This window comes from Loxodonta africana, chromosome 16, assembly GCF_030014295.1.
Source record: "Loxodonta africana isolate mLoxAfr1 chromosome 16, mLoxAfr1.hap2, whole genome shotgun sequence".
Lineage (NCBI taxonomy): Eukaryota > Metazoa > Chordata > Mammalia > Proboscidea > Elephantidae > Loxodonta > Loxodonta africana.
Genome location: NC_087357.1, coordinates 71,124,350 through 71,150,828, shown reverse-complemented (window position 1 = coordinate 71,150,828; position 26,479 = coordinate 71,124,350). Strand labels below are relative to the sequence as shown.

At 40.4% G+C, this 26,479-nt stretch overlaps 1 protein-coding gene across 3 annotated transcripts in view; it reads right to left on the bottom strand.

Moving 5' to 3' along the window:
- Positions 1–26,479, bottom strand: part of MCU (mitochondrial calcium uniporter) — a 236,815-nt gene that overhangs the window by 28,160 nt on the left and 182,176 nt on the right. For all 3 annotated transcript variants that reach the window (XM_023547064.2, XM_064269706.1, XM_064269705.1), the window contains exons 3-4: positions 16,646–16,816; positions 15,460–15,564 (exon numbers count right to left, since the gene is read on the bottom strand). In XM_023547064.2, coding sequence (XP_023402832.1) covers positions 15,460–15,564; positions 16,646–16,816 — 276 coding nt within the window. The remainder of the gene's footprint in view (positions 1–15,459; positions 15,565–16,645; positions 16,817–26,479) is intronic.

The window sequence follows — 26,479 nt, the reverse complement described above, 5'->3', positions numbered from 1 at the left end:
AGAGATAGAGAACTTAGCCAAGCACCAAATGGAATAAGAAACTGACAGAGCACAGAGAGAGAAGAGAGATATGTGCAGAGGGCCCCATTACCTAACATAGCACAGATCCATCATCTTGGATGCCAGTCGGGAATCCGCAGACAGGCAGCACGGGAAAGCAGCTTTGCAGAACTTCCAGCAGGAGACAGAGCACCCGGTAACCAGCAATACACACTTTCCCACTCCCCATTCTCTCCCCACTGCTCTACCTCTGAGCTTCCCGGCTGGTGTCTGGGCCGGCCCGGAAGTGCAGCATCGGTGCCGCTTGGGTTTGCTCCACCCATGTCGGAGATCAGAGAACAGGAAGTACGGGAAAGCAGCTTCAGGAAGCTCCCAACAGGAGTCAGAGCATCTGGTAACGAGTGATATATGCTTTCCTAGCCCACCCCCTTCTTCTCATCACCCGCCTCTTCGGCCTCCTCTGCTTCCCACCAGCCACAGTCTCTTGGCTGGGAGGCAAATGCTTTGGCCTCAGGCTGCTTGGATTCACCCTGCCCACACTGGCTGGGCCCCTGAGCTGGTGCTGGTTCTGTCTCTTTTGGTTTTTTCTGTGCCTCCTACCACCTCCCCCTCCTTTTCTGGAACACATGGCTCCATGTGCCATCTTTGTGTCTTCTTGAAAGGTTGTGCAGCCATGCTCAACTGGGGAACCACTCCCCCGGCTGGGGACACCACGCTGGTGGGATCCCTGGGGCTTTTTTTTGTTTTGCTTTGTTCTGTTTTTTCTTTTCACATCTTGGAAGCCGCTTCCAGCCGGGCTGCATTGCACAGCTTAGGAGCCACTCCCCCAATCTGTACAGCCACGTAGGTGGAATCCCTGGGAGCATTTCTTTTTTTCTTCTTTCTTTCTCTCTCTTTTTTTTTCTTTCCTCTCTCCTTTTCCCTTTCTGTAGCTACATATCTCAGTTCTCGTCTGTCTACACTTCTTTTCCTGTCTCCTGAATACTTTGTGCTGTGTGACATCTATACCCCCCCCCAACCACACTATACTGCGCAGCCTAGGAGCCACTTCCCCAGTCTTAGGAGCCCCACCGGGGGGACTCTGGGACTCCAGGGAGCTTTTCTTTTCCAAATTTTTATCTAGTTATTTTTTCTTTTCTCCATTTCTTGGTTTCTCATCCCTCCACTCCAATGGCAACCTTCCTTAGCACTTTTTTTTTCCCTCTTTCTTTCTTTGCTTGTTTTTGGCTCCTGTTTTTCTCTCCTCTCTCTGTTCTTTCCCACACCTCTAATTAGCTCCACACATCACAATCTCCCCCTTCTTTCCTGCCTACCTGCACCGTGCACTGAACATCACACTCCCCAGCAGCACAGGCATGGCCTACTGGAACCTGCCTAACACTGATTCCTGTCAGCCCTAGTATGTGCCACAAACAACACAGCTGGAAGCCCCTCCCCTTCAGCTGGACCTGCTCTGCTGCACCATAGCTGAATGACTGGCCCTGACCATTGGACAAGGAGGTGAAAAGTATTCTGACTATAGACGAGCAAACAACAAAGAACCCACGGCCTGCCTACTCAGACATAAGCAAATTAAACAAAAAAGGAGGACGAAACAAACAAATCTATAATCAAGAAATGAAGAAAATACTCAATGTCCTGAAGACAGCAGACAATATCAAAACATATAAAAAAACAGGACAGAATGTATCCAGTAGGCGTCCAAAATAAAACACCAGATGACATTGCAGTAGAAGAAAAGGCACTAGAACTACCTGACAGGGAATTCAAATCTCTAATATTCAGAGCAATCCAAGAATTGAAGCAAAAAGCAGACAAAAATGAGGAAAAAAATAGACAAATTTTTGGAAAACGCAGACAAATTCATGGAAAATACAGACCAAAAAAATGGAACAATTCAGGAAAGTAATATAGGAACAAAATGCTGAAATAAATTCACAACTAGAAACCATAAAAAAACAACAATTAGAAATCCAAAAGATAACAAGAGTTTGGAAATAGTGTCATAGAAGGGCTGAGGAGTAGGTTTGAAACAATGGAAGACAGAAGCAGCAAAACTGAAGACAAACACTTGCCTACAACTCTGAAGAAAAATCAGAAAAAAGAATGAAGAAAAATGAAGAAACCCTGAGAATTATGTGGGATACAATCAACAGCAAAAATGGCAAGTGACTGCAGTTCTAGAACAGGGAGAGAAAACAGAAAACACAGAGAGGATCATTGAAGAACTGCTGACAGAAAACTTCCCTAATATGAATGATGAAAGGCTGACCATCCAAGAAGCTCAACGAACCCCATATAGGATAGACCCCAAAAGAAAAACACCAAGGCATATCATAATCACACTCACTAAAACCAAAGACAAAGAAAAAAATCCTTCAAGCAGCTTGAGAAAAACAAAAAGTCACATACAGAGGAGAAGCAATAAGACTAAGCTCTGATTATTCGACAGAAACCATGCAGGCAAGAAGGCAATGGGATGATGTATATAAAAATTTGAAAGAAAAAAATTGCCAACTGAGAATAATATATCCTGCAAAATTTTTGTTCAAATATGATGGTGAAATTGACATCCCCAGATAAATGGAAATTAACGGAATAGGTAAAAACCAAACCAAACTTACAAGAATTATTAAAGGGAGTCCTTTGGTCTGAGAACAAACATCAGACCACAGCCTGAATCTAGGATGCAAGATTGTACCAGCCAGATACCAACCTAGGAAATGAACTCTCAAGGACTATCCAAAACCAAACGAATTGCAACAGGGAACCAGAAAGGTTAATTTGTAAATGACGACAACGTCAGAATGATAAAAGAGGGAATAAACAGTATAGGTATAAAACTCTCTAATGGAGAGGAAGGCAAGGTAATACCAAGTAATAATAGACTGGTTCAAACCTAGGAAGATATGGGTAAATTTCAAGGTAAGCACAAACAGAGTTAATAAACCTACTCATCAAAATAAAGAAGAAAAACAAAGTCTCAATAAAAACAAAATCTACAAAAACAAAAGAAATGAAAAAGAAATCCACAAACAAAAGGAGCTCAGCACAGGACATTATGCTGAGTGAAATAAGTCAATCACAAAAGGACAAATATTGTATGAGACCACTACTGTAAAAACTCATAAACTGTTTACATACAAAAAGAAACAATATTTGATGGTTATGAGGGAGGGGAGGGGGTGATGGAAAAACACTTAATAGACAAAAGATATGTGGTAACTTCGGTGAAGGGTAAGATAGTACAGAATACTGGGGAAGCTTGCTCAACCTGTACAAGGCAAAGCCATGGTAGCTCCATACACACATCCAAACTCCCTGACGGACCGAATTGCTGGGCTGAGGACTGTGGGGACCATGGTCTCCAGGCATATCTAGCTCAATTGGCATAACAGAGTTTATAAAGAAAATGTTCGACATTCTACTTTGGTGAGTAGCATCTGGGGTCTTAAAAGCCTGTGAACAGCCATCTAGGATACTCCACTGGTCTCACCCCTTTGGGAGCAAGGAAGAATGACAAAAACTAAAGACACAAGGGAAAGATTACTCCAAAGGACTAATGGACCACATCTACCATGGCCTCCACCAGACTGAGTCCAGTACAATGAAATGGTGCCTGGCTACCACCACTGACTGTTCTGACAGGGATCACAGTAGAGGGTCCTGGAGAGAGCTGGAGAAAAATACAGAACAAAATTCTAACTCAAAAGAAAGACCAGACTTGCTGGCCTGACAGAGACTTGAGAAACCCTGGGAGTATGGACCCCGGACACCCTTGTGGCTCAGTAATGAGGCCACTCCTGAGGTTTAACCTTCAGCCAAAGATTGAACAGACCCATGGAACAAAACAAGACTAAAGGGGCTCCCGGCCCTGGGGCAGGGACTGGAAGGTAGGAGGGAATAGGAAAACTGGTAACAGGGAACCAAGGTTGAGAAGGGAGAGTGCTGACATGTCGTGGGGTTGTTAACCAATGTCATACAACAATGTGTGTACCAAATGCTTGATGAGAAACTAGTTTGTTATATAAACCTTCATCTAAAGTTCAATAATAATAATAAAAAAATCCTCACAACTGGACCAATAAGCAACATCATGATAAATGGAGAAAAGATTGATGTTGTCAAGGATTTCATTTTACTTGGATCCACAATCAACACCCATGGAAGCAGCAGTCAAGAAATCAAAAGATGCATTGGGTAAATCTGCTGCAAAAAATCTCCTTAAAGTGTTAAAAAAGCAAAGATGTCACCCTGAGGACTAAGGTGCACCTGACCTAAGCCATGGTGTTTTCAATTACCTCATATGGATGTGAATGCTGGACAATGAATAAGGAAGACAGAAGAAGAATTGATGCCTTTGAATTGTGGTGTTGGTGAAGATTATTGAATATACCATGGAACAAATCTATCTTGAAAGAAGTACAACCAGAACGTTCCTTGGAAGCAAGGATGGTGAGACTACATCTCACATACTTTGGACGTGTTGTTAGAAGGGATCAGTCCTTGGAGAAGGACATCATGCTTGGTAAAGTAGAGGGTCAGTGAAAAAGGGGAAAAACCTCAACGAGATGGATCAACACAGTGGGCTGCAACAATGGGCTCAGGCACAACGATTGTGAGGATGGCGCAGGACTGGGCAGTGTTTTGTTCTGTTGTGCATAAGGTCACTATGAGTTGGAACAAACTCGATGGCACCTAAAAACAACAATACAATATATACTATAGTGGAAGATGAAAACAACATAAAAGTATCAATAAATTATTAAATAAACAAGTGAATGGTGACATACATACATCCAATGTGATACAGTGTTTTAGGATGGGTTCACTAGAAAACCAGTGAAGCATGTATAAATACACACACACACACAAACACACACACACACACAGAGGGGAAGGAGACTTATCTCAAGGATATAGCTTATGTGGTTGTAGAAGCCGGCTAGTCCCAAGTCCATGGGTCAGGTGTCAGGCTGGAGGTTTCTCCTGACTCAACGTAGCTACAAGGGCTGATGAACCCAAGATTGGCAGGTCAGATGGCAGGCTGCTGGGTCACAGGCTGTGGAGGCTGTTGAATTCCAAGATCGGCAGGCAATATGGCAGGCCACTGGCTCAAGTTCCAAGAACCAGAGACCAGATGATGATGAGCCCGATGCAGGATCCAGAGCAAAGAGAGTGAGTTTTGCCAGAACGTCCATAGATATATACTGGATGCAGGCCACACCCCCAAGGAAACCCCCTTACAACTGATTGGCTGATCAGATAATATCACATTATGGGGGATGACTAAATCATTACACAACTGCCAAATTTCATCATTACATAACTGCCAAACTACATCATTACAAAACTGCCAAAACACAGAGAATCATGGCCTAGCCAAGCTGACCCAACCTTAACCATCACAGTCCACCTCCTGTCAAACTGGCACCTGTACACATCTCCTTAAACCATACACAACTTCTAAATAAAGACAATTACAAAGTCATACTTGTGCCTAACATGATACAACTAACATGTAAAAAAACAATCGAAAATGCACTAGCCCCATAAACATCTTATATTTTATAAGAGAAAAAAACATTCAATGCACACATACAAGGAAGAAATACTCATAACAATTACAGTTCTTGTTTCTGCAACTGGTCATGTGGCCATAAATGGTATTTAGAACTACCTTCTTCCACCACCCATTCCGTATTCCCTTTGCCCTCAGCAAGCACCTCAGCTGGTCATGGTTCTTTGTGTGGCTGCGTGACCCAAATCTTCATTCCTGAAGGGTCTGGGCCATTAGTAGTCATGTTGGAATTGAGCTGCTGTAGTTTAGTTTTCTGTTGCCTTTAATCACAGGGTATGGTAGTACTAAGAGATGCCCCAAGGGATCTCCTGTATTCTAGACACAATCTTTTTTTACCTCCAGTATGGAACACCAATCCAATTTCCCCTTGGTAGTCAGGATTGATCACTTCACCAATACAGTAACTTCCTTCTTTGCCTGTTGATCCAGAGGCATGAGGAGCCCAAAGTGACCGAATGGCATTCTTAACTTCCGGTTAATGTTGTGTCTTCAAGTGGGAGCATTCTTCCCTTGGGAACTAAGACCTCAAGCCCCACAGAGCATAGGGTAGCAGAGACATGAAGCAAAATTTTTGTGAGTGTATCACTAGGGGTAGTAGTGAGTGGTGCCGCTCCCATTTCCACTCCTTGATTCCTGGAACCATGAATCCTGGCTACAGGAGAAACAGCATCATATATTGGACACTGGTTTAAAGCCTATACAGCCTCCTAGACAATACTGCCCCAACCCAGAAAGGTACTGCCACCTAGCTGGTAAAATAATTGTGTCTTTAGGAGGCATCCATTATTCTATCAAGGCAGCTGCTTCAGGATGATAGGGAACATGGTAAGACTGGTGAATTCCAGAAGCATGGGCCCACTGCCACACTTCATTTGCTGTGAAGTGAGTTCCTTGATCTGAAGCAATGCTGTGTGGGACATCATGACGGTAGATAAGGTATTCTGTGAGTCTGAGTCCAAGAACGGTAGTTTTGGCAGAAGCACTGAGTACAGGTAAGGCATACCTATATATAAAGTAAATGTCTATCCCAGTAAGAAGGAAATGTTGCCCTTTCCATGATGGAAGTGGTCCAATGTAATAAACTGCCACCAGGCTGATGGCTGATCGCCTTGAGGAATGGGGCCATATCGGGGACTTGGTGTTGGTCTCTGCTGCTGACAGACTGCGCACTCAGCAGTGGCTGTAACCAAGTTGGCCTTGGTGAGTGGAAGCCTACGTTGCTGAGCCAAAGCACAACCTTCATCCCTGCCACCATGGGCACTTTGTTCATGAGCCCTTTGGGCAATGATAGGAGTGGCTGGGGCAAGAGGATGACTGGTTTCCATGGGACGCACCATCCTATCCATTTGATTGTTAAAATCTTCCTCTGCCAAGGTCCTTTGGTGAGCATTTACATGAGACATAAGTATCTTCACTTCTTTGGCCCATTCAGAGAGGTCTATTTTGCATCTTCCTTGTTGCCAATTCTCCAATCATGTTCCTTTCATGTCCCTGACCATCCAGCCAGCCCACGAATCAGTATACTATGGAACATCTGGCCATCTCTCTTTCTAAGCAAAATGAACAACCAGGTGCTCTGCTTTAAGTTCTGTCCACAGAGAGGATTTCCCTTCACCGCTATCCTTCAGGGAGGTCCCAGAAAGGGGCTGCAGTGCTGCCGATGTCCATTTCCGGTTGGTGTCTGCATATTGCATAGAACCATCTGTAAACCAGGGATAAGTTTTCTCTTCCTCAGTCAGCTGATCGTAAGGAACTCCCCATGAGGCCATAGGTGCAGACTGGGACAGGGCATGTAATGTGACAGGAATGGAGACCATGGGCATTTGGGTCACTTTCTCATGCAACTTATTTTTGCCTTCAGGTCCTGCTTGGGCCTGATCTTGTATATACCACTTCCATTTAATGATGGAGTGATGCTGTGCATGTCCGACTTTATGGTTCTTTTAGTCAGACAACACCCAGTTCATGATGGGCAGCTTAGGCTGCTGGTGACCTGGTGGCCCACGGGTAAGCATTTAGTCTTTACTATGGCACAGTGAGAAGCCAAAAGCTGTTACTCAAAAGGAGAGTAGTTATCTGCAGAGGGTGGTCGCATTTTGCTACAAAATCCTAAGGACTTGTGCTATGATTCATCAATAGGGGCTTGCCAAAGGCTCTGTTTTAGTTAACTTGTGCTGCTATAACAGAACTACCACAAATGGATGGCTTTAACAAACAGAAATTTATTCTCACAGTCTAGGAGGCTAGAAGTCCAAATTCAGGGTGCCAGCTCCAAGGGAAGGCTTTCTCCCTCTGTTAGCTCTGGGGGAAGGTCCTTGTCAATCTTCCCCTGGTGTAGAAGCTTCTCAGTGTAGGGACCCTGGGCCCAAGGACATGGTTCTTCACTCTTGCTGGTAGGAGGTCCCTCTCTCTCTGCTTGCTTCTCTCTCCTTTTATCCCTTACACCAGATCAGGGACGTGACCTGAGTAAGGGTGTTGCTTCCCACCCTAACCTTCTTTAACATAACCTAATCTTGCCTCATAAACCAGAAGCAGATATTAGGATTTACGACACATAGGAAAATTACATCAGACCACAAAATGGAGGACAACCACACAATAAGAATCATGGCCTAGCGAAGTTGACACACATTTTTGGGAGACACAATTCAATCCATAACAGACTCCAAACAGCATCTCTATCTGCCACATGCACTTCAAGAACCATTGTATCAGCTGAATCATATGGCCCAAGTGGCACAGTGGTGGCTAGGATGGCAGCCTGAACCTGTTGCAGAACCTTCTCTTGTTCTGGGTCCCACTCAAAACTAGCTTTTTGAGTCACTTGATAAATAGGCTGGAGTAGCACACCCAAATGAGGGACATGTTACCTCCCAAATCCAAAGAAACCCACCAGGCATTGTGCCTCTTTTTTAGTTGTTGGAGGGGCCACATATAACAATTTATTCTTCACTTTAGAAGGAATATCTCAGCATGCCCCATACCACTGGACCACTAGAAATTTCACTAAGGTGATAATCGCCTGAATTTTTGCAGGATTAATCTCCCACTTTGTAGCACGTAAATGTTTTACTAATAAGTCTAGGATCACTGACACTTTTTCCTTACTAAGTCCAATCAGCATGATGTCATCAATGTAATGGACCAGTGTGACATCTTATGGAAGTGAAAGGCAATCAAGGTCCCTGTGGTCTAAATTATGACATATGGCTAGAGAGTTGATATATCCCTGAGGTCTGAGAGTGAATTTTATTGCTGGCTTTGCCAGTTGAAGGCAAACTGCTTCTGGTGTTCCTTCGAAACCGGAATTGAGAAAAAGGCATCAGACAGCTCAATAGCTGTATGCCAGGTACCAGGGGATGTATTAATTTACTCAAGCAACGAAACCAGATTTGGAACAGCAGCAACAATTGGAGTCACCATCTGGTTAAGTTTATGATAATCCACTTATACCTGACTTACATAAAATAGCAGTCACAGCAGACTTCAAGGATGCTGAGGCTCGCTTCACAAATTTGTTCTTCACTGTTGTGGTAAAAATGTGTGGCCTCTGGGCACTTCATGGGGGGGTCTGTGGGTCTAAACTGATAAATCCACTCTAACATGCCAATTTCCCTAAGCCTTTGGATACGTTCTTCTATAATAAACCAAGGCAGGCCTGGTACTTCAACTTGATTTAGTGTAGGCCGCTGTGTAATCCATGCTTCAGCGACCCAACCAACTCAACTATTAGATACTTTCCTAACTTCTTGAGCTGAAACACTGAATGAAGAATCTGTGCTCAGTGAGCTCCTATCAATAAACTCAGACTGATCCAACTGTATGTTCCTTGCACCATTATCCCACACCCTTAATAGCCGCCCCCACATATATTCCCCAGGTTTCTGTTTGTACGTAGGAGAAAAGTAAAGCAGTTCTTTACCTCTTGGGTCACACTATGTACTTTACTTTTTAGGGCTCATTGGGACTTAAGACTACTTATAGGTCTAGAGCAAAAATGGGTGGTGTGGTGTGAGTGGGCCCTGGGTATATTCAGCAATGTCTGGTAAGGCATCTACCCCACGTGATAACCCAGGCAATGACTCAGACATCGCCCCAGCCGATATCTCAGACAAAGGCTCTTCAGTCATGGCTGGGTTAATCTCATCAGATGGGGGTAGAGGGGCTAATGGTTTTACTGGGGACGGTGGCCTAAGCAGACAAAGATGGAGTAATCTCTTCAGATGGGAGTAAGAGGGCTGGTTCTGTTGGCAAAAGTGATTCAATGGAATTTAGGGGCTCACTGTCTCCAGCTTCCTGATTATCTGCCCATATGTTCCCATCCTAAGTTTCAGGATCCCATTTCTTCCCAATCAATGCCCTCATTTTAACTTTGACACCATTTGAGGCTGGGAATTCAACTGATGTTGTAATTTAGCCCCTTTTACAATAAGACTCTGGGTTTGGTTTTCTGCAACGTCAGCTCTGTTACTAGAAGAATTAATGCTTTCTTTTAGGGCACAAGTGCCAACTTTCAGTTCTTTTATGTGGTGTTTGAGCTATGATTCTGAAGCCCTGAGCTCATCTCTTCCTTTGACCACTTTGTCTAGTGAAAGTAGGACCAATGAATCAGGTTCCTTATACTTCTCATTATGACAAAATTGTAGAAAAGTAACAAACATGCAATCATCCAGAGCCTCGTTTCTCACCAATACTTAATCCATTGGTGGTGATATTTTGCATATTAATCTTGCCACCAAATGCCACGGATTAGCAGCACCCTATTTATTTCTGGAGGCAGAGTCATCAGAGCCTTTAAGACTAATCAGCCTTAAGAACCAATTTAAAAAACCCATCTTTACAACTCTGTTTCTTCAGAACCGTCTCTGTACCAAATGTCTTAGGCTGGTGTCTCTAGAGAAGCAAAACCAGTGAGGTGGACAGACAGGTACACAGAAAGAGATATTTATCTCAAGAAAATGGCTCATGCAATGGTAGAGGCTAGCTAGTCTCAAATCTGTGAGTCAGGTATTAGGCTGGAGGCTTCTCCTGACTCATGTAGCTGCAGGGGCTGATGAACCCAAGGTTGGCAGGTCAGACAGCAAGCTGCTGGCTCACGGGCTGTGGATGTCAATGAATCCCAAGGTCAGCAGGTAATACTACAGCAGGCCACTGACTCAAGTCCCAAGAACTGGAGGTCAGGTGATGATAAGCCGCATGCAGGATCCAGACAAGCGAGCGAACTTTGCCAGAGTGTCTATGTAAATATACACACACACACACACATATATATATATATGATGCTGGCCACACCCCCAAGGAAACGCCCTTTACAAATGATTGGCTAATCACATCATATCACATCATGGAGGATGACTACATAATTCCATAATTGGCAAATTATATCATTATATAACTGCCAAGTTACATCATTACATAACTGCCAAACCACTGAGAACTGTTGCCCAGCCAAGTTGACATACAACCTTAACCATCACACACGTTGCATCTGTGAAAAAGAATGAGGACGTTCCTTATGTCCTGATATGTTAAGATTTTCACAGTATACTGTTAGGTGAGAAAAGCAGTTTGGTGGTTTTACGCCTTGTGAATTTGGCTAAACTGGAATTACGTTTCTCAGAATACCCTTCTCTATGTGGTTCTGAGTTAGAATTGACCAAGAGAAATTCAAGTGAGATCTGGAATGCAAAAGTGAAGCAGAAGCCAGTTGCACTGAAGGTCATCATGGTTAGAGGCAATGAGAGACACATAGGATGCCTGAAGATGCCAGCTTGTCCTTGCTCTCCTCTGCTCTGCATTCAGCTCTTTTTTCCAACCACCAGTTCTGCTGAATAAGCCACTCAAGTCCACCACTACATGCAGCCTTCTAGAGCTGTGCTGTTCAGTACAGTAGTCACTAGGCACATGCAGCTACTTAAAATAAAATTAGTTCCTCAGTCACACTAGTCACATTTTAAGTGCTTAATAGATACATGTGGCTGGTGGCTATCATACTGGACAGTATAGGAATGGAGCATTTTCATCATCATAGAAAAGATCTATTTGACAATACTGTTCTCAGGATTTTTCTACTAGTCTTCCTTCGTGATCCTACTCTAACAGTTAGATGTGCCCAAGTTTTCAGGTGTCTTGGAAAGCTTTGGTTTGTCCATCGGTGCTACTGTTCAAAGAGCAGGTTAGTGACTTTTTCTGATCCCCCAAGCTCTCCCTTTCAGACTCTTCTTCAGCTTCCTTCACCCACACTTCTATATGGTCTTATTTTTTTTTTTTTAATTTCATCATCTTCAAGGATTATATTTATTTGGAAAAGATATTGCTAATGGCTATACAACATGAAGAATGAAATGAATGTCACTACATTGTAAATGTAGAAATTATTGTACTGGCAAAGTTTTGGTGTCTATATTTTCATAAGGCCTTATTTGTATAATAAATCCCTTATTCCGGAGTATTTATGCGGTTCTGTTTCCCTAATTGGACCCTGACTGATACACGCAGCATATATGGTATACTAACCCCCCCCCTTTTTTTTTTTTTTTTTTACTATTTGCATAAAAAGGGGAAAATATGCATTCACATTTGCTTAGGAATGTATGGACTCTCTGGTAGGAAACATAAGAAACTAAAAACAGTTCTTGCTGATGCAGCAGAGAAAAAGGGTTGGAAAAAAGAATGAGAAGAAGATTTTCAGAGTTTTGAGCCTTGTGAATGTATTACCTATTCAAAACAACAACAGACAAAAATTAACATGCAACCACAATACCTTCTAACAGCAATGAAAAGATTATTAAAAGGTAAATCATAAAAGATCTTATTGATGTCCAACTCTAGACTTCGCTAAACTTACAGTGTTTTGACTAGACATCATTGAAGCCCGGCCAGCCCAAGGAACTAAGCCTTTTTTGGTCAGGTTTTCTTGGTAAGACGAATATGGTTCTCCAAGGTTTCGTCAGGGTGGAGAAAAATGACAATCTTTAAAAAACCTCTGACCCTGAAAATCTGCCTACATATGGACAGATTAAGCTGTAGACGAGAGAAGAGAAATTTGATAATGGCTTAACAACCACCCTTGGATGATTAGCGTATGCTTCACTAAAAATGCAAGTAAACGTTTATTAATGTTTCTGCACATGCCATCACTCCCAGCATAATTACAGGACGGAAAGGCACTGAAGATGTGCTAACATAACGGGGACTGAAAATCCTCTTCAGCTACTAATCAGTTTGGGAAGGACTTTGGCTATTTGGGTCTACGCGAAGGCATTTATTATGGTTGCTATTTGGTTTGCCCCACTGACGTTTCAAGTTATTTATGTCATTAAGAAAGAAGCAAAGTCTCCAATATCCTGTAGATAAATGAGGAATAGGGCTTAGTGGTTCCAATCAAAATGACTCTCCTTAGCATAAAAACTTACAACCACTAATGATATAAGGAACATTCTCTTTTTCCCCAAGACTAGGAGGAAAGTAGTTAATTGCTACCTCAACACAGACTGGGATAAAAAAGGCTTTTAGGGCTCTCTTTCTATATTTTTCTCTCCATTCTAGACTTTTGCTTAGATTATAAAACTGTGTAATTGCTAAAACAGTTGTTTCTCTCATCCTGTGGTGGTCAGAGAAGAACCCAGCTATATACAATTATGGTAACCCAAAGAATGCCATGGAGTTTGTAACTAGCCTTAAAGTTATAACCTTCCTCCATCTCCATTTTAGTTTTTTCCAGCCTCTTTCCTCCAACTTTGGGGTTAGGTACAAGGTTGTCCACACCTGAGGATCCATAATGCTCAGAACTGCCATTCCACATAAACATTAAATGGAACTAAAGTACATCCTATATGAATGAGCCTCCTATCCCCATTGTCTGACAGAGGTGTGTGACATTCACTGATACCCAGCATTCATACAGTATTTTTAATTCCAAAGCGCTGCTAATAAACAGGGAAAAGAATAACTAGGAGAGAGAAGTGAAAGTTAAAGGGATGAAAATAAGTCAAAAATTCTGTGTCAAAATTTACAAAACCACCCTGGAAAAGTTTTCCTTTATTAACTATCTTTTATTAGACAAAGCAGATTTGCCCATCCTGTTTTCCACCTCATTACGTGACACTAAAGACCTAGTACCTCCAATTTCTTCCTCCACTTAATCTTTTCACAAAAAGAGTTACAACATAGCAAAGAGGAACTGGCTTATTACCCCGGAGAATCAGCAACCCGGAAACACAGAAACCAAACCGCGCTCTTACTCTACCCAGCTGAAAGGGTGGTGCCTTGGAGGCCAGCAATACCTTCCTCATTAGAATCTATTTGACATTATATAAAATTTTTTTTTTGTTAACATGTATTAAAAGTCAGGGAAAATAACGTGCTTATGGACTTAAAATAATTTTATTTGGGCTTTTGCAAGAGATGGTATCTGATGGCATAATCTCTCAGGGGCTAATAACAGCTGAGAGAGTTTTCATGTGTAAATTTAAATATGAACAAGGTCTTTAAGAATTCCACACCAAAGCCACTGTTCAGTTTATCATATTTCATACTTGAATTTACAATTATTTTCATGAATCACAGACTTTTGAACTTCACAACTTCGCATCCTAAATTACTTCTAGAGAAGCAGGGTAGATGTTCCACAGTGCTGAGATACACATATAGCGAAGAGTTGTTAGGCAGCCAATTCACTAGAGAATCAAATATAATCTCCCCCTTTTTCAGTTTCTACCCTAACTTTCCTTATTTAACTTGGTCCTATTTAAAAAATGAAAACATTCATTTCTGCTTGAAAAACACAGAATAAGAAGGTTCAAATTGTTCATTGACTAAAATATCCCTAGTTTTTGCCAACATAATATATGGAAGTTCATACATTCAGTTTACATAAAAAAAACAAAAAAAACATAAGAATATATTAGTCAACTTTAAAATTTTACTAAATGCAATAGTGAATCTAAATAGAATAACTCTCTAACCAAGTCATACATACACACACACAAAAAAACAGGAAGTAAAATAGGCCTGTACTATTTTTTTAAAGAGTAGAACTTCCGACCCAAAAGTCAGGGAAAAAAGAAGAAAAACATATTAGATTAGAGCTATAGCTAACAGTTTCTGGTCTACATGTTCAATGAATTACAACTTAATAAAATCTGATTCAGCAGCGTCTTACCATTTAAAACGTATTTTCTTAGCACTCTCAACTAGCTTGAACGTGGTAGAAAATCTGGCCTCTCCGCAACCAAAATGTTACTAAGTGAACTCATTTAACTCATCCAATACAGAATGATTGCCTGAGTCAGTGGGGGATACAAAATCAGAGTACTTTCCCTCAGAGCATTTATAAAGAAAAACAATAAGCAAGCTCAGAGCAGAGAATAATCACTTCTAGTTGGTTGGGAGGCCCAGAAAGAGGATCACTAAAGCCCTACATATGCCGTAAGTTCATAAGGGCTATTATTGTCTGGTGATTGACGATTAACCAATTGAAAAAAACAATTCCTGTTACAATATTTAAGAGGACAGAGAAGCACTTAATTTATTTTTAAAATATTTCCCTCGTAATGTTACTAAAATCATTTGTAGCTTGTATGCAGGGAATGAATTTAAGTTATTTAGAACATTCACTATGTGCAACGGAAGGACAGTGTCAGATAATAGAGCATTTCTGCATCTAGTTGGAATCTAAGTGGTTTTAGTCAGTGTACTAGCCAAGTGTCAGGTAGGTACTCAAGTCAGCTTTTCAATGAAACATAGTCTATCTATAGGTAAAACTTTCAGTGTTCTTTGAAATATCGTCTATTTCTCAAGGTTATTCAAGGGAAAATAAAGTTCTTTCCAAAATGCCCTTCCCACATATCTACAACCTTATCAAAGTTACTTTTTACCTCTCTTTGGTGGTCGCACATGGTATGTTAAGTCATTGATGACCAGCTTAAAGTCATCAAGGAGGAGAAGGTCTATTCCTGTTGAGGCAGCGACTCGAACACCATCTGTGAAAAATTGAAATGAAACTTGTCATGTGTCAGTAATTATTCAAGATTGGTCAGGAAAACGCAATCCTCAAAATAAATTAAAAAAATGACCCCTTTTAATTTCAGTTAATTTTTTGCCTCATTCCCCAGTTCTACACTAAATGAAGCTTAGATCTTCTGAGACACTTTGCTTTTATGGCCTCACATGTGCGAAGATTTAACAACATGCTTTCCAGTAGAACTTGATAAACAAGTGAAATAATTATTGGTCATAGATCTACTGGTGTCAGTCGGAAATCTAGGGTCACGGGGAGAACTGCATGGACTTCTTACATCTGTCCATGATGGAATTTGGTTGAGTAAAAAGTAATTGTTTTCTAATATATGGTACTTTCCATTAGAGCGACTGATTATATTACTAGATGAGTTGAAAGTTAATTGTATTTAAAATAAAAACTTAAAGCACAGAAATGTGGCAAATTGTTAACAACTGGTGAGTCCAGGTGAAGGGTAACTAGGTACTTCTATACTCGTCAAGTTTTCTGTAGGCTTGAAATTTTTCAAAGTAAAGGATGGGAAAAAATTTAAGGTGCTTTAAATAAATAAATAAATGAAATGGATGTCATATCAAACAGGAATTTTTAATAGCTCATTTTGTATTCTTTTCAGATCACATATTTCTTTACTTTAGTAAACTTTTACGTGAAATCTATAAAAAAATCTAAAAAGATGAACTAGTATTTCATATCTCCAGAGATGAGGGCTCAACTACTGGAAGAATTTATTCTGTGCCTAAAGCTAATGATAAAAGGTCTCAATAATATAAAATGTGATTGATTGCTCATCCTTGCCCGTGGCATTATATGTGTGTCGCTTATGAAGACTCACTGTGTATACATTTGCTAGGACTGAACAATTATATTCTGAGAACCACTGGAAGACAAGTCACTCTCACTCCTGAAATTTGCTAAACAAACAAAAATTTTCTAAAGTTAAGAGTGTGGCGTGGAATTCTTTTGCAGTGGTGTGTATGTGCATGTATAGGGATGGTTTGGGGGAGAGGAGGGGTTGGTGGGAATTAACAATGAAGTTAGTATACCTGGTGAATAGATTGCAACTCTGTCAATTCCCCGATCCTCTTCTTGGAGTTGTCGTAAAAACACACCAACAGAGTCTGAGATAGGTTTAAGTGTGAACTGGCAGAGTTCACGCCGGGATGGTAGCCTCACAGATATCACAGGTAACCCGTTTTGATAAACCACTGTCACATCTGAGGGAAAAAGACCCACAAACATGATAATTAGATTTCATTATAAAGGCACATTATATTCTTACATGTGCTCTATTATTATTAGGGTAGTTTGAAATCTTTTCAAAAAAGGTTGAAGACTATATCCTACAGCTTTAGTTGGAGGTTATTCTGGGAGCTGGATTACAGAAGATCCTATGGATCAACTCACTTTTCAGAAAAAAGAAACCATGCAAAGAATTGTCTTCTGAGTGGGTCACGGGAGGCATTCCTAGGAACAGGAGGTAGAGCTCTTGGTACCGGTGAATACAAACCCTGGCTCCATTTAGTAACATTCTATTAAGTAACCAAGAGGTGGCTCTTGGGAGCCAGAGCTCTCGAGAATCCCAAAGGAATGACTTCTTCCTAAAGTGGACTAATAAGAAACTAATGATTCACATTCCACTAAAAATTGAAGAGTTTAGAGGAAATTTGTGTAGATTAATACTGTGGAGATTACAAATGCATCAAAATTTCCATAGTTGTAGTCATTTACATCTTACGTTACCTATTTTGGAAACCCTCGTGGCTTAGTGATTAAGTGCTACGGCTGCTAACCAAGAGGTCAGCAGTTCGAATCTGCCAGGTGCTCCTTAGAAACTCTATGGGGCAGTTCTACTCTGTCCTATAGGGTCGCTAAGAGTCGGAATCGACTCGACAACAGTGGGTTTTTTTTTTTTTTTTGGTTTTCTTTACCTATTTTAGCAACTTAAAAGGCCTATGGTGTATACAAAATTCCCATACTAAGTTCTTTCATGCTTTGAATTTTTTGAAAGAACCTTTAATGAGGCAGAGTTTAAAAATAATAAGATACACTGTTATTTTAAATAGACATTTTGATGAGTTTTGACACAACAATCAAAATAATGAACGTTTCCAATATCCCCCAAAATGCCCCTGAGCCCCATCCCAGTTAATCTCCATTTATCTCTAATCTCAAGGAAACCCACCACTAATCTGATATTTGTCAATAAAGATTATATTTAATTTTTCTAAAGTTGTATATTAATGGAATCACACAGAATGCACTCTTTTATGCCTACTTCTCTCTCAACAGGAAACCCTGGTGGCATAGTGGTCAAGTGCTACGGCTGCCAACCAAAAGGTCGGCAGTTCAAACCCACTAGGTGCTCCTTGGAAACTCGATGGGGCAGTTCTACTCTGCCCTACAGGGTTGCTATGAGTTGGAATCTACTCAATGGCAATGGGTTTTTCTCTCTCAACATAATGATTTTGAGATTCATTCATGTTGTTTTATATATTAGTTCATTTTTACTGCTGAGTAGTATTCTACTGCATGGTTACACTACAATTTCTTTATCCAGTCACTTGCTGATGGACATATGGATTGTTTCTAGTGCTTGGCTATTACAAATAAAGCTTTTATGATTATTCACTCACAGGTCTTTGTGTGGACATAGGTTTTTTTGTTATACTTAAAAGGTTTTTTTCTTTTCTTTTTTTCCACCATCCTTTTTACTTTTTTTTTCTCCTAAATTTTATTTATATTGTTGGTGTCGTTGAGAGTATATACAGTAAAACATACACCAATTCAACTGTTATTACGGGTTCAATTTAGCGACACTGATTACATTCTACGAGTTGTGCAACCATTCCCATCCTCCTTCTCTGAGTTGTTCCTCCCTTATTAACATAAACTCACTGCCCCTCTAAGGTTCCTATCTTTCGAGTTGCTGTTGTCAATATGATCCCATGTAGATAACTTTTTTTTTTAATAATTTTTATTGAGCTTTAAGTGAACGTTTACAAATCAAGTCAGTCTGTCACATATAAGCTTATATACACCTTACTCCATACTCCCACTTACTCTCCCCCTAATGAGTCAGCCCTTCCAGTCTCTCCTTTCGTGACAATTTTGCCAGTTTCTAACCCTCTCTACCCTCCTATCTCCTCTCCAGACAGGAGATGCCAACACAGTCTCAAGTGTCCACCTGATACAAGTAGCTCACTCTTCATCGGCATCTCTCTCCTACCCATTGTCCAGTCCCTTCCATGTCTGATGAGTTGTCTTCAGGAATGGTTCCTGTCCTGGGCCAACAGAAGGTTTGGGGACCATGACCGCCGGGATTTCTCTAGTCTCAGTCGGATCATTAAGTCTGGTCTTTTTATGAGAATTTGGGGTCTGCATCCCACTGATCTCCTGCTCCCTCAGGGGTTCTCTGTTGTGCTCCCTGTCAGGGCAGTCATCGGTTGTGGCCGGGCACCATCTAGTTCTTCTGGTCTCAGGATGATGTAAGTCTCTGGTTCACGTGGCCCTTTCTGTCTCTTGGGCTCATAGTTATCCATGTAGATAACTCTTGTAAGAGCATAATGCTGTGGGCAAACCTTTTTTTACTAAGTAAGCTAAACTACTGTTTGGTTTTAAGAAGACTTCAGGTGATATTTTTGGTTTAAGGTTTAAAGGTCATCTCAGGGCAACAGTTTCAGGGGTTTATCTACCCTCCATGGCTCTCAAAAGAATGGAGTCCATAAGAATTTTAAATTATGTTCTACATTTCCCCCCCACCTTTGATCAGGATTCTTCTATGAAATCTTTGATCAGAATGTGCAGGAATGGCAACTAGGCACCATCCAGTTTTTCTGGTCTCATGGCAAAGGAGGCAGTTGTTCATGGAGGCAATTAGCCACACATTCCATTTCCTCCTCCAATTCCTGACTCTCCTCCTTCCTCTGTTGCTCCACGTGAATAGAGACCAATTGTTGTGCTTTGGATGGCTACAAGCAAGCTTTTAAGACCCTGGGTACTATGCAACGAACTAGGAGGTAGAACAGAAACACTGAACACGTTATTAGGTGAATTAACTGGGATGTCCCATGAAACCGTGACCCTACATGTCCAAACCAAGGAATCAAATTCCATGAGGTGTTTGGCTGTACATAAGCAGCCTCAGCAGATACTTTTTTTTTTTGGTCACTGTTGTAAATATGCCTATCAGACAACTTTTGCCAAATCAACCTTTTACAGGTATGCAACTTATTGACAGCAATTACAATAATCAGCTGTGCAACCCTACTCTTAACCAATGTAATTTTTCCATTACTATTAACCCCTCTTTGCCCCACCCCCCCAGCCCTGGTAACCACTAATAACTTTGGTTTCTGTACATTTGCCTTTTCTTGTCTTTTTATATAAATGAGGTCATACAATATTTGTCCTTTTGTGTCAGGCTTGTTTCATTCAGCATAATGTCCTCAATGAATAAATCTGTCTTAGAAGTACAGCCACAATGCTCCTTAGAAGCAAGGATGGCAAGACTTCATTTTATGTACTTTGGACATGTTATCAGGAGGGACCAGTCCCTGAAGAAGAGGATCATGCTTGGTAAAGCTGAGGGTCAGCGAAAAAGAAGACTCTTAATGAGATGGAGTGACAAAGTGGCTGCAACAATAGGCTCAAACATAGCAAAGGCTGTGAGGAGGGCACAGGACTGGGCACTGTTTTGTTCTACAGTACACAGGGTTGCTATGAGTCGGAACCAACTTGATGGAACCTAACAATAACAACAACAACGTCTTTAAGCTCCATCTATACTGTAGCACGTACCAAGACTTTGTTTTTCTTACTGGCTGGTTGTACCACATTTTGTTCAGCCATTCATCTGCTGATGTGTATTTAGGTTATTTCCACCTTCTGGCTGTTGTGAATAGTGCTGCAATGAACACTGGTGTACAAGTTAACAACAAAAAGACAGATAACCCAAGTATAAAATGGGCAAAGGATTTGAACAGACATTTCACCAAAAAGGATGACCACCAGACATGTGAAAAGATGCTCTGTGTCATTAGCCATCAGAGCGATGCAAATCAAAACCACAATGAGATACCATTTCACCTCCACTAGTTTTTTTAGCATGGCTAAGGTAAAAAAACAAAAACAAACCAACCAACAAACAAAAAATATCCCAGAAAATAACAAATATTGTTGAGGATGTGGGGAAATTGGAACCCTTATCCATTGCTGGTAGGAATGCAAAATAATACAGCCGTTGTAGAAAAGTGCGGTGGTTCCTCAAAAAACTAAAAATAGAACTAACATATGAATCAGCAATTCCACTCCTAGGTATATACCCAAAAGACTTGAAAGCACAGACTCAAAAAGAGGCTTGTACACCAATGTTCACTACAGCTGTATTCACAGTAGCCATCTTTTTACTTTTAACCTCTCTATGTCCTACAAGGTCGCTATGAGTTGGAACTGACTCTACGGCACTGGGTTTTTCACTGGTTATGTCAATATATTTAAAGTGGTTTTCATGTAGACAGCATATAGTTGGGTCTTGATATTTTATCTAATTTGACAATATCTGCTTTTTACGTAAAGTGTTCATATCATTTACATTTAATGTGATTATCAATATGGTTGAGTTTAAGTCTACCATTTTGCATATTTTCTATTTGTTCCAATGGTTCTTCACTTTTTCTCTATTCTTGCCATGTTTTGGATTGAGTATTTTTTATGATTCCATTTAATCTCTAAACCCGTTGCTTTTCAGTCAATTCATTTAATCTGGTGGCATAGTGGTTAAGTGCTACAGCTGCTAACCAAAGGGTGGGCAGTTTGAATCTGCCAGGCGCTCCTTGGAAACTCTATGGGGCAGTTCTACTCTGTCCTACAGAGTCGCTATGAGTCGGAATTGACTTGACGGCACTGGGATTGGTTTTGGTTACTGGTTTATTAGCTATACCTTCCTTTTTTTTTTTTTTAAATGGGTGTTGGCTAACATTTTCCGTAAAGAGCTAAATAGTAAATATTTTGTGTTTTGCGGGTCCTAAGATCTCTGATACAACCTCAGAACTCTGCAGTGAATTAGCAGCCATATGTAAATGAATAGGCATGGTTGTATTCCAACAAGCTTTACAAAAATAAGTAGCGTGCCAGATTTTACCTATGGACCACAGTTAGCTGAACACTGCTCTAGGGTTTACAATATAAATCTTCAGCTTATCATAGTCATCCTTTGAATAATATCATATCATTTTAGGTTTACCGTAGAGAAACTTACAACAATATATTTCCCTTGCCCCTGTTTGTGTTCTTTGTGCTATTGTTCTCATATACTTTCTTTCTATATATGTTATCAACCATGCATTATTTTTGCTTTGACAATTATCTTTTAAAGAAATTTAAAAGTTAGGAATAAAATCTCATATATTTAAACACATGTTTACTTTCTCTGGTGCTTGTCATTCCTTTGATATAGATTCAAATTTCCATCTGGTATTATTTTCTTTCTGCCTGAAGAGCTTTTTCAACCATTTCTTACGGGCAGGTATGATGTCAATAAATTCTCTCAGATTTCATATGTCTGAAAAAGTCTTTATTTCACCTTCAGTTTTGAAAGATATTTTTGCTGGGTATGTAAGTCTAGTTTGATAGTTTTTTTTTCCCCCTCATTCAGCACTTTGAAGAACTCATGAAAATGTCTTCTGGTTTGTATAGTATATGATGAGAAGCCTGTGTATATTCTTATCTTTGTTTTCTTGTGTATAACATGTCTTTTTTCTCCTGATGCTTTTAATCTTTTCTCTCCATCTTTGGTTTTCAACAATATGATGTGCCTTTGAACAGTTTTGTTTATGATTATTCTGCTTGGGTCCTGTTGAGCTTCTTAGATCTCTGGGCTCACGTTCTTGTAGTTGTTAGGTGCCGTTGAGCTGGTTCCAACTCATAGCGACCCTACATACAACAGAACGAAACACTGCCCAGTCCTACGCCATCATCACAATTGTTGTTAAGCTAAAGCCCATTGTTGCAGCCACTGCGTTAATCCATCTCTTTGAGGATCTTCCTCTTTTTCACTGACCCTCTACTATACCAAGCATGATGTCTTTCTCCAGGTACTGATCCCTCATGACAACACGTCCAAAGTATGTAAGGCATAGTTTTTCCATCCTTACTTTCAGGGAGCATTCTGGTTGTACTTCCTCCAAGACAGATTTGTTCGTTCTTTTGGCAATCCATGGTATATTCAATATTCTTCCCTAAGACCATGATTCAAAGGTTTCAATTCTTCTTTGGTCTTCCTTATTCATTGTCCAGCTTTCACAAGCATATGAGGCGACTGAAAACACCATGGCTTGGGTCAGGTGCACATTAGTCCTCAAGGTGATATCTTTGCTTTTCAACACTTTAAAAAGGTCTTTTGCAGCAGATTTGCCCGATGCAACACATCTCTTGATTTCTTGACTGCTGTTTCCATGGGTGTTGATTGTGGATCCAAGTAAAAGGAGATCCTTGACGATTTCAATCTTTGGTCTTTGATCTTTGTGAAGTGCTTCAAGACCTCTTCACTTTCAGCAAGCAAGGTTGTGTCATCTGCATAATGCAGGTTGTTAATATGTTTTCCTTCAATCCAGATGCCCTGTTTTTCTACAATAGTCCAGCTTCTCAGATTATGTGCTCAGTATACAGATGAATAGATATGGTGAAAGGATACAATCCTGACACACATGACATCAGCAATGATATCCCTGGTTCCACATCCTCTTCTGAATCTTGTTTGAATTTTTGGCAGTTCCCTGTTGATATACTGCTGCAGGTGCTTTTGAATGATCTTCAGCAAAATTTTACTTGCATGTGATGTTAATGATGTTGTCTGATAATGTCCCCATTCAGTTGGATCACCTTTCTTGGGAACAGGCATAAATATGGATCTCTTCCATTCAGTTGGCCAGGCAGTTGTCTTCCCAATTTCTTGGCGTATAAGACTAAGTATTTCCAGTGCTGCATCCATTTGTTGAAACATCTCAATTGGTATTTCGTCAATTCCCAGAGCTTTGTTTTTCGCCAATGCCTTCAGTGCAGCTTGGACTTCTTCCTTCAGTACCATCAGTTCCTGATCATATGCTACCTCCTGAAATGGCTGAATGTCGATCAATTCTTTTTGGTACACTGATTCTGCGTATTTCTTCCATCTTCTTTTGATGCTTCCTGCGTTGTTTAATATTTTCCCCATAGAATCCTTCACTGTTGCAACTTGAGGCTTGAATTTCGCTTCAGTTGTTTTGGCTTGAGAAACGCTGAGCGTGTTCTTCCCTTTGGTTTTCCATTTCCAGGCCTTTAAGCATGTCATTACAATACTTTACTTTGTCTTCTCAAGCCACCCTTTGAAATCTTCTGTTCAGCTCTTTTACTTCATCATTTCTTCCTTTTACTTTATCTACTTGACATGCAAGGAGAAGTTCCAGAGTCTCTACTGACATCCATTTTGCTCTTTTCTTTCTTTCCTGTCTTTTTAATGACCTCTTGCTTTTGTCACGTATGATGTTCTTGATGTCATTCCACAACTTGTCTGGTCTTCAGTCATTAGCGTTCAGTGTATCAAATCTATTCTTGAGATAGTTTCTAAAAAAAAAAAAAAAAAAAATTTTTTTTTTTAAATAAATTCAGGTAAAATATATGCAAGGTTGTACTTTGGCTCTCGTGGACTTGTTCTAATTTTCTTCGGTTTCAACTTGAACTTGCATATGAGCAATGATGGTCTGTTCTGCAGTTGACCCCTCCTGGCTTTGTTCTGACTGATGATGTTGAGCTCTTCCATCGTCTCTTTCCACAGATGTAGTCTATTTGATTCCTGTATATTCCATATGGTGAGGTCCATGTGTATAGTTGCCATTTATGCTGGTGAAAAAGGGTATCTGCAATGAAGTCACTGGTCTTGCAAAATTCTATCATGCAATCTCTGACATAATTTCTGTCACCAAGGTCATATTTTCCAACTACTGATCATCCTTCTTTGTTTCCAACTTTTGTGTTCCAACCATAGTTTTCATCAAATATGGGAAATTCTGACATTGTTTAAATATCTTTTTCATTGCCCCCCCCAGCCCTCTCCTCCTCAGATTTCAATTATACTTATATTAGACCATTTAATTTTGTCTCAAGGGTCAGTGAGGCTCTCTTCATATTTTTCAGGTCCCCCCCCCTTTTTTTTTGGTAGTTTCAATCACGACAATTTTTTTTTTTGGTATCTTGAACTTCTGATTAAAAATTTTTTTTTACTGTACTTTAGATGAAGGTTCACAGAACTAGTTTGTCATTAAACAGTGAGTATACATATTGTTTTATGACATTGGTTAACAACCCCATGACGTCATCACTCTCCCTTCTTGACCTTGGGTTCCCTTTTATCAGCTTTCCTGTTTCCTCCTGCCTTCTAGTTCTTGCCCCTGGGCTGGTGTGTCCCTTTAGTCTTATTTTAAATTATGGGCCTGTCTAATCTTCAGCTGAAGGGTGAACCTTGGGAGCAACTTCATTACTGAGCTAAAAGGGTAGTCAGTGGTGGTAGCTGGGCACCATCGAGTTGTACTGGACTCAGTCTGGTGGAGGCTGTGGTAGATGTGGTCTATTAGTCCTGTGGACTAATCTTTCCCTTGTATCTTTAGTTTTCTTCATTCTCCCTTGCTTCCAAAGGAGGTGAGGCCAGTGTTGTATCTTAGATGGCTGCTCACAGGTTTTTAAGACCCCAGATGCTAATCACCAAGTAGAACATTTTCTTTATAAACTAAAAACAAAACAAAACTATGTTCTGCCAATTGAGCTAGATGTTGCCCAAGACCATGGTCCCCACAGCCCTCAGCCCATCATCCACTGTGACAGTTTTCAATGTCACTGATTTCTTCCGCAGTGTCTAATCTGCTGTAAATTCCATCTATACTATTTTTTATTTTAGATATTATACTGTTCATTTCTAGAAGTTCCACTTTTTCTTTATAGTATCTTCCATTTCTTTCTCATCATGCTTAGTTTTCCTTTTCCTCCCTGAATATAAGGATCATATTTACAGCAGCTATTTTAACATCCTTGTCTTTAAATTCTATCATCTCTGTCATTCTCTGTTTCTACTAATTTTTCTTCTGGTTCTGGGTCACATTTTTCTGCTTCTTCACATACCAAGAAATTTTTTACTGGATGCTGGACATTGTGTATTTTCCACTGCTGAGTGCTAGATCTTGTTGTATAGTTAAATTACTTCCATATTAGTTTGACCCTTTCAAGACTTTTAATAATTCTTTTAGGACAGATCTAAAGAATTCTTTATTTCAGGGCTAATTTGGCCTCACTTCTAAGTTGTGGTCCTTCTGGGGTCCCTACTGAATGTTCATGTATTCAGTGATGTCTCTTCACAATGACTGCAGGGAAGTCAAATGATTTCTGGCCTGGTACGAGCACTGAGAACTGTTCACCTTACAGCTCCCTGGTAATTATTCTTTCCTTGGAAGTTGTTCTAGTCTTGTCTTGTGGTTTAGAATTCAGCCAAAGAAGTTTTCTGCGATTCCTTTTCTTCATAGCTTCCTCTTCTCCTCTAATTCACAAATTCTAGCTGCATTGGCCTCTCCAAACTCTAATCTCTGTTTCTTCATCTCAGATGGCGAGACTCCATTTGGGTTCCCCGCCCTGTATTGCGGCCTGGAAAATGTCTCAGTCTGTAAGGTGAGGCAATGTAGGGCTCATCTCACTTGTTTCTTTTTTCTTTCAGAGACCAAGTCCTATGCTGCCTATTGTCCAATGCCTGAAAACAGTTGAACATATTTTATCTAGTTTCCTAGTTCACAGCAGGACATCAATTCCCATAGTAGTTAATACCACTAGGTACACAATTTTGTTTTTTACAAAAACACTAA